The sequence below is a fragment of the Mastomys coucha genome, unplaced genomic scaffold (genome assembly GCF_008632895.1).
Source record: "Mastomys coucha isolate ucsf_1 unplaced genomic scaffold, UCSF_Mcou_1 pScaffold15, whole genome shotgun sequence".
Taxonomy (NCBI): domain Eukaryota; kingdom Metazoa; phylum Chordata; class Mammalia; order Rodentia; family Muridae; genus Mastomys; species Mastomys coucha.
The window spans coordinates 19,238,397-19,250,970 of NW_022196897.1; the positions used below are offsets into that span (position 1 = coordinate 19,238,397).

General features: G+C 52.1%; 1 protein-coding gene across 1 annotated transcript in view; it reads left to right on the plus strand.

Moving 5' to 3' along the window:
* Hmcn2 (hemicentin 2) overlaps positions 1 to 12,574 on the plus strand; it is a 151,066-nt gene that overhangs the window by 39,490 nt on the left and 99,002 nt on the right. The window contains exons 11-18 of the mRNA XM_031369744.1: positions 642 to 914; positions 1,747 to 1,888; positions 2,206 to 2,333; positions 2,670 to 2,783; positions 4,620 to 4,769; positions 9,667 to 9,855; positions 10,593 to 10,688; positions 10,959 to 11,086. Of these exons, the coding sequence (XP_031225604.1) occupies positions 642 to 914; positions 1,747 to 1,888; positions 2,206 to 2,333; positions 2,670 to 2,783; positions 4,620 to 4,769; positions 9,667 to 9,855; positions 10,593 to 10,688; positions 10,959 to 11,086 (1,220 nt within the window). The remainder of the gene's footprint in view (positions 1 to 641; positions 915 to 1,746; positions 1,889 to 2,205; positions 2,334 to 2,669; positions 2,784 to 4,619; positions 4,770 to 9,666; positions 9,856 to 10,592; positions 10,689 to 10,958; positions 11,087 to 12,574) is intronic.

Genomic DNA, 12,574 nt, shown 5'->3' on the forward strand with positions numbered 1-12,574 from the left:
CCCCACGCATGCTGAGCACCATGAGCAGTGTCCCCATGCATGCTGAGCATCATGGGCCAGTGTCCCCACACATGCTGAGCATCATGAGCAATGTCCCCAGGCACGCTGAGCATCATGAGCAGTGTCCCCAGGCACGCTGAGAAGTTTTCATCTCTTGCAGGCTCATGTGGCCTGCTGGTTCTGCTGGTCCTGCTCTTCTGGCAGGTGGTCCCTGATCTCGTCAGTTTGATGGCTTGCATTCCTGGAAGAATAGACTTAGCAATATCTCCCTTGTGGCCTTGGGTATGCCTCAGGCTGCTTGTTGAAGGTCACCCTGTTGCAGGACAGAGATGTTTCCAGCAACTTTCTCCCTCTCCTGGCTGAGATGTTTGGCTGGGAGCGTGTGAAGATCTGAATTGGTCTTGTCGAATGTGCGTTGGCTGTGGCTTGGGAACACATCCATGCTGTGGAAAGCTCCAGGGTTTGATAGCACCCTAGGGAGAATGTGATGGAGGACACGCAATCTCCCCAGGGGGCTAGGCATCTACGAATGGAGAACACATGCAGACTGAGTGCTCTGCTGGCTGACGTGTCCCTAGTCACAGGGGACAGCTGTTCCCCACCCCATCTCCTCAATCCCTCCTACATGATTGTCCCCGCAGACCCTCCACCACAACTGGTCCCTGGCCCCAATGTGACCGTGTCCCCAGGAGAGACTGCCATCCTGTCATGCCAAGTCCTAGGTGAAACTCCTTACAACTTGACGTGGGTCAGGGACTGGCGAGCCTTACCAGCCACACCAGGCCGAATCTCCCAGCTGCATGACCTGTCTCTGGAAGTCCGCAGCATCATTCCCAGTGATGGTGGGCAGTACCAGTGTGTGGCCAGCAATCTGAATGGGGTCACGAGGGCATCTACCTGGCTCCTGGTGCGAGGTGAGGCTCCCACTCTTGCTGTTCCCTAGCACAACATTCTACCTAGGTTCACTGGGGATGCCGTAAGCCAGTCCCTCTGTTCAACCTTGGAACCTTTAGAGATGGAGGTTTGGTCTCCTAGCTAAGCGATGATCACTATTGGAAGCTCTTCATGCTAGGGCTGGGGCAGTATGAGAGCTCAGAGATCTGATGTGCTTGACACAGATTGGGGGGCACTGGCTGGATGATGGTCGAGAGAAGGTCATCCATGTAGGAGTTTCAGGACTGGGTGTGGCTTCAGTCTCCCCAAGTCTCCCCTCCCTGGGATGCCAGTCCACCAAGTATGAAAACCCAACTAAGTGTGCTTTATTGAGCCAGACTCTCCTACTGGTTCTGGAAGAGTGTTGAGAGACCCTACCTGGGCGCTATAGGACAGAGATTGATTAGTTATGTCTTCCTTGGTGTGAAAGTGAGTACATTTGCCTTTTTAGGGGATTTGGCTGGAAGCTTGGCTTGACCCTCACTGGGTCTGTGGGCTGAGAGTACCTAGTTAAATGAACCTAATTTTGGGGTTGGTTTAAAGCAGGTGATGGGGTTCACCTCAAGGTCGCCAAGATGTAGCTGTCTCCAGCCCTGGCACCTGCTGAGTGCCCAAAGCCTCCAGGGGTGCCCAGCTCAAAGCAACACAGGGTACCAGGGTCAATGCCTAGTCTCTCCACCTCCAGGGATACCACCTGGGGACTGGCCCTGGGGACCTGTGTTTCCTCTCCTCTGCCTCCCCTACTATGATTGAGAGTCAGGCAGGGCCATCATGGCGAACCACACTGGTCAGATGGGGTCTTCTCATCCACAGAGGCCCCTCAAGTCAGCATCCATGCAAGGTCCCAGCGCTTCTCCCAGGGTGTGGAGGTGAGGGTCAGCTGCTCAGCCTCTGGGTACCCCACACCCCATATCTCCTGGAGCCATGAGGGACTCGCCTTGCCGGAGGACAGCAGGTGAGTGGGTGGGATGGGAGCTCTGGGCCTGGCTGTAGCTAGAGAGTGCCAGGAAGGCATCTCAGCTGGCATCTTCTCAAAAATGGTGTGGCGTGTGCCTGACTTCAGCCAGGATCAGCTGAGCATGGCATGACTGGAGCGGTCAGGCACTCAAGTCTCAAAGAAGAGCCCCATAAATTAAAATGACAAATCCCTTAGCCTACCTGTCCCAGAGAAACCTGCCAGTGTCTGAGTGTCATTTACTGTTGACATTAATTTGTTATTAATGATGACTATGGGGCCACCATATGTCACATATTTTTCTGGCATGACTCCAGAATCCATGTGGATGCCCAAGGCACACTCATCATTCAGGGGGTAGCCCCAGAGGATGCTGGGAACTACAGCTGTCAGGCCACTAATGAAGTTGGCACAGATGAGGAAACAGTCGCCCTCTACTACACAGGTACTTGGGCCATAGCATCTCAGGGCACGCTCTTCCCTCCCTCCTGCTCAAGGCTCAAGGACACTGAGTATCTGTGGTGTAGCAGGCCCCATGGGTATCGTTGTGAGTTATGGGTATAGTTCTTGACGTGAGACATAGGTCGGTGTTCTGGTGGGGAGATACATAACACCCATGCAAGGAATTGAAATTCCAGATAGTGGGGTCAGGGGAATAAACATGGATGCTGGGGATATGGGGGGGCCGGTGGAGTGGGGAAAGAAATATCCCCCCACTGAAGCTACTGAAGGCCTGGCTTTGGAGTAGCTGGCTTCATGTACTCTCCTCTGGCCCACACAGACCCACCATCTGTGTCTGCCGTCAATGCCGTGGTTCTCACAGCTGTTGGGGAAGAGGCGGTGCTACTGTGTGCGGTGTCTGGGGTTCCCCCACCCCGGGTCATCTGGTATCGAGGTGAGTTTAGTGGGGAGAAACCCAGGGAATGTCCACCATGGCCCTGGACCTACAGTTTTATGAAAGGTCCCTGGAAGGCAGAGACTCCCAACAGGGAAGGGGGGCTGGGTGGTTGTCACAGGAGAGCCAACTTGTTCCAGCAACCACACCCCAGCAGCCTTATAGCCCACTAGTATCCAGTTGGACCTGGATCCTTGTTCTCTCCCCTAAGAGGACCCTGAGCCTCAGTTTCCTTATCTGGAAATGAGTTGTGTGAGAATTAAGTATTGGTGTGTTTAGAGAAAACCTGAGCTGATACCTAGCTGAGCTTAATTGGAAGATGGGGCTGCTTCCCATGCCTGGCAGGGGGCAGTGCCATGGGAAACTTCTAAAGGTCAGCCAGAGTCCCCAGAGGTTCCTCATATCTAGTTCCACCTAGCAGCTCCTGTCTGGTGTCTCATCAGAGCCCACAGGCCTGGAGACAGGCAGCCTGGTGGACTCCACCCTGTGTTCTGTCAAGGGTATTTTGTCTAGGTTCTCTGGCTAAGTGGGAGGCAGGAACTTTGAGATTTCTGGCTCAGGGTTGGTGATGCTGCATGTCCTGGCCAGTGCCTCCTCACCCTGCCCTAGACCTACCCATCACAGAAGGTCTTAGGTTGGCACACTCTTCAGCCTTAGAAGGGAAGGGATTTAACACCTGCTGTGACAGTGGGGGGGCACAAGGACAGTGCAGAGAGGAGGCAAGTCCCCTGAGACATAAAGTACTTAGCAGTCCATTGGCATGAGGTCCCAGAGCCATTCACAGGGATGGTGCAGTGAGTGTGTGCATGCGTGTACATGTGCAAGCATGTTCCTAAGTACGGGCATGTGTGTGTACATGTGACTGTGCATGCCTCTGTGTGTGTGTATGTGTGTTGTGTTGTGTTGTATTTAATGGAACATTGCAGTGGAGAGAACAGGAAGAACGAGGAAGCCTACAGGCAGGTGACGTGATGTCACTCAGCACGAAAGTGCTTCATGCCCAGAGTTGAGCAGGTACGGCTGTGGACTTGTAATTCAATCACAGAGTGTGGAGATGAGGGAGGGGACATGGATCTCAGGTGCCTAGGAGAGATGTCAGGGAGGCAGGCATGGGAGAGGTGTCTTCTACCAGGCACCGCCTACTTTTTCCTGTGCCCTAAAAGCAAATCCTGGCCTCTGTAGGACCTGGGGGGTGAGACAGTAAGGAGGCCTGGAGGGAAGAGCTTGCCATGTTAGAGTCTGGGTGAATCCCAGCCCTGGCCAACATAGGGGCTTAAAAGAGACTCAGGCCCCCACATGCTTTAAGACTGGGCCCAGGAATCACAACATCAGGAAAACCGGCTGGTTTTGTATATCAACTTGATACAGGCTGGAGTTATCACAGAGAAGGGAGCTTCAGCTGAGAAAATCTGTGAGGTCCAGCTGTAAGGCATTTTCTCAATTAATGATCAAGGGGAGGAGGGCCCCTTGTGGGAGGTGCCATCCCTGGGCTGGAAGTCTTGGGTTCTATAAGAAAGCAAGCTGAGCAAGCCAGGGGAAGCAAGCCAGTAAGGAACATCTCTCCATGGCCTCTGCATCAGCTCCTGCTTCTTGACCTGCTTGAGTTCCAGTCCTGACTTCCTTTGGTGATGACCACCAATGTGGAAGTGTAAGCTGAATAAACCCTTTCCACCCCAACTTGCTTCTTGGTCATGATGTTTGTGCAGGAATAGAAACCCTGACTAAGACACACCTCTACCAAACCTCCTGTGTGAGCCATAGGAGCCTTGGGTCAGGAAGCCTGAGATCTTAGCTCCAGGGCAGCCAAGGACCAAGACTTTCTTATCTTTGGTTTAGGAGGTCTGGAAGTGATTCTGGCTCCTGAAGGCTCCAGGTCTGGGACACTGCGGATCCCTGAAGCTCAGGAGAGAGACGCTGGCCTCTATACCTGCAAGGCTGTAAACGAGCTGGGTGATGCCTCTGCTGAAATACAGCTGGTGGTTGGAAGTGAGTGTGCACTTGGCCCTACCCACCCGTCACTCCCCACCCCCACCCAGTCCCTTGTCCTGCCTTTAGAGAGGAAGTTAATATCTGTAGCATAGAAAGGCAGCATAGAGCTTTGGAGAGCTATAGGGAGCTGGGTAACAAAGCTTTGTGGCTGTGGCTAAGTAATAAGGGCTTTACTTTTAGAAAAGACTATCTAATCCCAGGCTGGTGTGAAATTCCTCAAGAAAAGCCTGGCAGAAATCGGAGACAATGAATGAGAGCTACCACCTGTTATGGGTCACCCCAGCCTGGGGATCTCCCTGGCTTTGTCCTGTGGGCCTAGTGGGAGGTTTTAGGAAGGACTTCATGCTTAGGCTATCACCACCATGCCTTGCTTTTAGTGGGGTAAAGTAGACAAAGAGTCATCTTAGTCCAATAATAAAACAAGAGTTGTGTCTGCAGTATTTGCCAGTTCTGAGCGTGCCCTAGGTGTACATTCACAAATTCATCACAACCCTTGGAGGTGAGGGTCATCAATAACCTTTACAGATGGGGAAGTGAGACACAAAGAAGGCATGTGGCTTGACCGAGGCCCCACAGCTAGGCATGACAGAGTTGAAAGCTAACTGTGGCTCTGACTCCTTGACCCTGACCCTGGTGTTCAGAGTCAGCACTGGACAGTAACCAGCGTCCTTTTCTCTGAGCTCCATGCTCCTGTTTGATCACGTGCCTCTGAGGTGTGTGTGCATGAGATAAAGAAGGCTCGAGACATGAAACGCTGCCATTGTCTTAGCTGGCAGGTTCTAGGAGGCCCCCTGTGGCATGGCTGTGGTCATTAGCTTTGGCTCCATGTCTGATTGCCTTTCAGCAGAGCCTTATATATCTTTGGGGTCTAGGTCGAGGTCCCCTGTTCCTTTAACAGTCTGCTGTTAACATTGGAGCCATTTCCCTAGCTCAGAGGGAGGCAATGGGCATCCGGAGGCCAGGGCAGGGTAAGGTGAAGAATATCAGGCAGCTGTGGGTCTTGGGCAAGCAAGCCTGGCAGTAATGGTAGGAAAGCAAATTTCCTGCCCATCTGGGCAACAGCTGTGGTCCAGCCTTCCTGGCCAAGCTGGCAGATGCTGGGGACATGTGGGTGCTATGCCTTCTTCCTGCTATGGCTCTAGGAATGGGCTTCTTGTAGTCTGTAGGACCCAGGAAGGAAGGCAGCCTGTCTGTCTTTTCAGCCAGAGCCTGAAGTAGTAGAGTAGCCAGCAAGCCCCCTGACACTTCTCTGTGACTTGAGTGGAGGAACCCAGCGCTCGGTGTTAGACAAGTACCCTATCGCTAAGCCACAGCCCTGCAAGGCACTTTTGTTTGTTTGTTTGTTTGTTTTCGAGACAGGGTTTTTTCTGTGTAACCCTGGCTGTCCTGGAACTCACTCTGAGACAAGGCTGGCCTCAAACTCAGAAATCTGCTTGCCTCTGCCTCCCAAGTGCTGGGATTAAAGGCCTGTGCCACCCCCGCCTGGCTCCTGGAAGACACTTTTGAATCACCTTCTGGGCCTGGCACTTGTCAATCAAGAGAGTCCTGGACCACTTGTTTGGCTGACTTCCTTGCTCCCAAGAGTCCCACTTTCCCCTCTGTATGGTTGGATGATTGTAGTAGGGCCCTGCTATGGGGATCCTTGACAGATCAAATCCAGACTATATGTTCTTGACATATGCTCCCATGGACAACTAAATCAACACACTTGAATGACTGTCTCCTGTGCCCATACCTAGCAGGCTGACAAGGGCTCTAGACGTGAGTGACTTTCTAAACATATACTGTGACAGCATCCTATCCCCCACATTCTGTGTCCTGAGCTAAGCTAGCCACACCAATGTTTTATGTTTGAGCCTAGATCTCATGTGGTCCAGGCTGACCTCAGACTAACCATGTAGCTGAGGATGGACCTTCAGCTTCTGTTGCTACTAGTCAGGTTCAGGTTGGAGATCTCTCTAGGTTCTTGGCTTCTTCTTCAAGGAACTGAACTATAAGTTCACACAGATTTGCAGAAACATTAAGGCAACTTTATTAAGGGCAAAGCAATAGGAAAGATTGGATATCCTGCAAAAGAATTAAAGTGAGGTGCTCAGGGGCCCCATGATCATTTGAGCCTTCCTCTCATGGGGTTCAAGAAAAGGAACTTGGCTACATAGAGAGTGAGTGTTGTTCTGTTTTGATTGACATTTTTCTACTGTGTGTGTCCCTTCCCACAATACATCTGATTTTAGTCATATGTTGGTCCAGTTAGGCATAGGCCTAAGATGATGAATATGGTATTCTTAAAAGTCTACCTGGGGGCACAGTTTTGCTTTACTGAACATGTACCCAGAAGCAGTCCAGGCTGCATTGGACCTCTATCACCCTGTATCCAGACACAGCTGTATTTGGGTAGAAGTTGTTGATGATGGTTTCAAGGGGAAAAGACATTTCATCCATCACCCAGAGAGGAATGCACATGCAGCTTGAGGTAGAGGATGCTGGGTTTGGAGAGGTGTGTGTGCAAGTACATGAGGTAAGGAAGCTAAGGCTGCCATTTGCATCATTTAAAATATATTTATATGTATTTTATTTTACATGTACAAGGGTATTTTTGATTGCATGCACCCATGTGTGAGTACCATGGATAGACCTAGTGCCCATGGAGGCCAGAAGAGGGGATCAAGGCCCTGGAACTGGAGTTAACAGATAGATGTAAGCTGCCATGTAGGTGTTGGGGATTGAACCTGTGCCCCATAGAAGAGCAGCAAATGCTCTTAATTGCTGAGCCATTTCCCCAGCCTGTTATTAGAAGTATGTTATTAGAAAGGAGGGTGTGCACAGCCAAACTAAGCGGGGTCCTGGGTTACCTCACTATTCTCTGTGCTTGCCTGCCTCACCTCCAACCCCTCTGCCCCAGCACAGGCTCAAGGCCAAGGTAGAGCCATTCCCAGGGAAAGTAGGCAGAGATGAAGTCATCACAGGGTCCCTGCCTGGGCTCTTACAGAGGGTGGTGGGGGTCAGTGTGGCAGCAAGGCCTGAAGACAGAGAACACTGAGCACACTGGCTAGGCCCCAAGAAAGGCCCTGGCTGAGCATGTAGCCCCATCCTGACCCCCACATTTGCCTCGGCCACCATTTGTCCAATGAGAGATCCAACTAGGGATCCTTCCATTGTAGCACATCACTGGGTTCTAGGGTCTCACCTTATTAGGGAGTTCTGGGTAAGGACAGGAAGGGATGGGCACCCGAGCCACCCTGTGGCAGTTTCCTGTGTGAGGCCTGTGGCAGAGCATCTTTGTGACTGGCTCCTGCAAAAAAGCAGATGTGGCTGCTGCTCAGACAACCACTGTGGAGTCCTTAAGCAGCACCTAGCGGGTCACAAGGGATAAGGAAGAGCCTGGGGCTCCGCACCTGCCAGACCTGGGCTGAGCCCAGCTCTGCCAACAACCTTGGGTGGCTTCCTTAATCTCTCTGACCCTCACATGTGACTAAGGAATTTGTGATGCTACCCGTTGAACTTCGGGACCTGTTTCTGGTGTTTTCTGAAAGCATTTTCTCCTGGCAGTTGCTTAGAGGGTGTCCACTGTAGCCATTGCCCTCACAGTACAGAGCTGGGGTGAGCTATCCCTCAACAGGTCTGGAGTGAGAAAGGAAAAGTCAGGAGTCAAAAGCAGAGCTGAGGGGGATATGGGCGGTTCCAACTCAGAGGCCTGCCTAGACAAGGCTGTAGTTGGTCCCCACCATGGTGAACACTGCAGAGCAGGTTTCAGGGAACTCAGGCCCGGGGCTGTACCATGAAGGGGTGTTGTCCTTGATCTCTGAAGACCAGAGCCCTGAGCTAGGTTCTGTACTTCTGTGGCCACAGACCCGGTGAAGAGGGGCCCCATATGAAGCTGGCTCACACACATTCTCTTGCTTTGTGGGGATTTTCTGAGCCAAATCAGCATCTCCCTTTAATTTTCTTTATCCCGAAGTCAGGAAAGAAGTTCATTGTTATCTGAAGATGGCTGGCAGTTTCTGGAGAGATGGGAGAAGAAAGAGGACTCTGCTTTCCCATGACCCTGTTAATGAAAGCCAGGACCTCCGGGGTGGATGGCTTAGGGACACAGACCCATGGACCAGGAGAATGCCAGGGCTTCAGGGGGCGGGGGAGGGGTGGGAAGGAGAGGACTGTCTACACTGGGGCCAGATCTGGGTCCCTTTCCCTCCCAGCAAAGGTTACAATGTAGTTACAGAAAAGCCAGATCTCCACTGGCTTCCTGGGAGAATGGAGTCTGAGGTGGTGTCTGGGGTGTGTGGAGCAAGAATTAGGGAAATCTCCACCCCCTGTACTCTGTTCAGGTTTTGTGGCTTGCATGGCAGGTGCACCCTCGTGTGTGCCTGTGGGCCTCTGGTACTTGTCAATACATATTCACCAGCCGGCATCCTGCTCTTTTTTTTTGGTTTTTCGAGACAGGGTTTCTCTATAGCTCTGGCTGTCCTGGAACTCACTATGTAGACCAGGCTGGCCTAGAACTCAGAAATCCGCCTGCCTGCCTCCCAAGTGCTAGGATTAAAGGCGTGTGCCACCACTGCCTGGGCAGCATCCTGCTCTTGAGTGTCAGATACAAGATCATATGTAATAGGAATTTTCACATGCTTATTCCAAATAGTTCCTTTTATGAGAACAGGAACAACACAGAGAGCAAGGAACAGCACTTTAGCGTTTCTTGTTTAAAGCAAGCAACAGTGTTGAGGGCAGCACTTTAGGGTGGCTTACAAGAGGCAGGGCCATGGAAATGTGGGATATGGGCTTCAGGGTAATCTTGTCAGAGCCTTGACTGGAGCCCCTAGAGATGAGACAAAGCAAACGGACAGCTCCCTGAGTCCCAGCTCCCTGAGGCTCCCCACAGACTGATCATTTCCCACAGATGCACCCAGGCTGACGGATCCTCCTCAGGACGTTACTGTGGAGCTGGGCAAGAGTGTCTTCCTCACCTGCCGGGCCACAGGCCGCCCACCCCCAACTGTCACTTGGCGGCGTGGAGATGGCCAGGCCCTGGAGCCTGGGAGGGGGAGCAGAACTGGACAACGGGATTCAGGAGTCTTGGTCTTTGAAAGTAAGAGAAAGGAGCTGGGGGGCCTGGGCTGGAGACAGGGCTGAGAAGACTGGTCCCAGCACCTGCATTAATTACCTTTCTATTGGTGTGACATAGCATCGTGACCAAGGTGACTTAGAGAAGGAAGCTTGACTTGTGGCTTCCGGTTCCAGAGGTCAGAGTCTATCACCATCATGGCAGGGGGCATAGCAGCAGGCAGGCAGGCATGGTGCTAGAGCAGCACCTGAGAGTTCTACAACCTTGATCCACAAATAGGAAACAGAGAGAAGCACACTAGAGATGGTGCAAGTTAGCAACACACCTCCTCCAACAAGGCCACGCCTCCTAATCCTCCCTAAAAAGCTCTATGACTGGGGACCGAGTATTCAAACATCCTCGGCTAGGAAGGCCTTTCTCATTGCACTGACCATGGGCAGGTTGATGCTGGCTCATAGGGGCTGGTAGCTCTGGCCAAGTCATTCCATTATAAGATGGCTTATCATCCTGATGATGCTAAAGGCCTCCTCAAGAACAGGCCAGCAGCTGCTCCTCACTGTCATGTGGGTAGCACAGGTGAGCAGCTCAGCCACATATTCATCCCTGTCCCATTCCACAGATGAGTAAGGTGAGGTCCAGCAGCACCCTCCTCCGTCTCCTCTGATACCTTGGTCCTCCTTGCATGTGTGCAGGACCTGGCTGTGTACTTGCACTGTTAGAGTCTGTGGGTTCCCAACAGCCAGCTTCACCCCTTCCCTCAGGAGTCTCCCTGGAAGACCAAGCCCCGTATGTGTGTGAAGCCCGCAATGCGTTTGGGAAGGCCCAAGCTGAGGCCCGGCTGGTGGTTACTGGACATGGTCTGTGGGTGAATCTGGAAGCTGTGGGAAGTGGGAGGCAGATGCTCCAGCCAGGCTGTGGGTGCCCCAGGGTTCTCTTTGTATCTACCACAGTGGACCAATGTATCCCCACATCTGGATCCCTGCTTCTCGGGCTGTATCCCAGGGAACACCCAACTCCCTAGGCTCTTAAGTCTTGATGCAGCCCCAGGCTTCTTGGGGAAGCCCATGGGGTGGGTGGGTCTGTGTCCCTCGGACCTGTGTGACTGGCAGTTCTCATTTTTCCTGCAGCGCCCCCACAGATCGCCAACAGTGCTTCTGTCATAAGAGTCCTGGAGGGACAGCCCGTGTCCCTGACCTGTGTCATCCTGGCCGGGAAGCCCCTCCCTGAAAGACGCTGGCTCAAGGCTGGCAGGCCTGTGAGTTCTAGACTTCCCTGGCAGCTATGGGCAGAGGACAGAGAGGGGATGGTCACAGCCACACCTCAGCCCTGGCCTCGAAGCTACTCCATTTTGGAAGGTTCCCTTCCTCCTCCCTCTTTCTCTGTCTTGATTCATCCCAGAATCACCTGTCTCCTGAATTGCTGGCATCTGTGATCCTGCCATTCCCTTGCTTACTGCCCAGTAGGAGGGTCTGAGGAAAGAGGATGCATGGGGGCCAAGCCACCCTGCTGTGATGTTTCCAGAAAGAGCCTGAGCCCTGTGTGGTTCAGCTCATAGCAGCACGTGCAGGGGCCATATCTTCACTCCGTGGCAGGGCTATCTACACCATCACCTTCCCCCTGTGCCTTTTCTATCTTCCCTGGGCCATAACTCTTGAAGCCTCTTGAGACCATAAAGGATTCCCCTCAGTTCATGTTCATCTAAAGCACCAGCTGCTGGGCAGGGGGCACATCTCAGGAAGACAGTAGTGCTTGTGTATGCTTTCTGTTCCCCATGCTCTGCTCCTGGCCTGACCCAGCCACCAGGCAGCAGGAACAGCCCAGGAACACTGTGGTTCTGCCAGGGCCACCTGTCACCTGTTGCAGGCTCAAGCTCAAGCACATCTAAGCATCCTCCACCCCTCTTCAGGCCCCACCCCGCCTCCTCATCTCCCACCCCATCCTAACTATTTCTTCTCTCGGTTTCCCATCAGGCCAGATAATCATGTATCCGTGGACTAGCCTATGCTATTCCTGCCACTGAAATGCTTTTCCAGTAGTCCTTGCTTATCCTTTTCTTCCCCATGCTGAGCTAATGACAAAGCAAGTGGCACAAAAGCCACTCCTGGTTCTCATCTTCTGCATCTCTCATACCTAGCCATTTCTCCCATTCTACAGATAGGGAAACTGAGGCTTAGAGAAGTTAAACCATGTGTTTAAAATCAAATAGTAAGTGGCCAAAGTTGGGCTTGAACCCTGTGGCCCATACTTCAGAATTTCAGAGGCTTGAGCCCAGTCTAAAGTTTTGTTTTGTTTTAAGTAAAGTTTTATTGAAACACATCCCCTCACAATTAGTCTATGTTTGGATCAAATTGAGCAACTGAGACAGAAACCATGTAGCCTAAAATAGTTCACCTTTGACGTTTGACGCAGACAGTTTGCCAACCCCATTTCAAGTCTCACGTAGAGCATCATCTCTGTGCCTTTGATCCCCCAGCTTGAGATGGCTTTCTTCTAGCACAGATGTGCTTTAGAGTCTCTTTGGGAGATGGTTGTTTATCCTGGCCTCAGCTTTACCAGCGACGTCAGAACCTCTGAGGTCATCGATCATACCACTGTTATCTTTGGTTTAAAAACTCCCTAGGGTTCTCAGTGTGCAGGCAAGATTGTAAGCCATGCTGCAGAGTGGCATTAAAGGTTTCCTCTGTTAACTTGAACTTGAGACCTCTCTGCCCCAACAGCCCTGTACAGTGAACATTGGCATGGG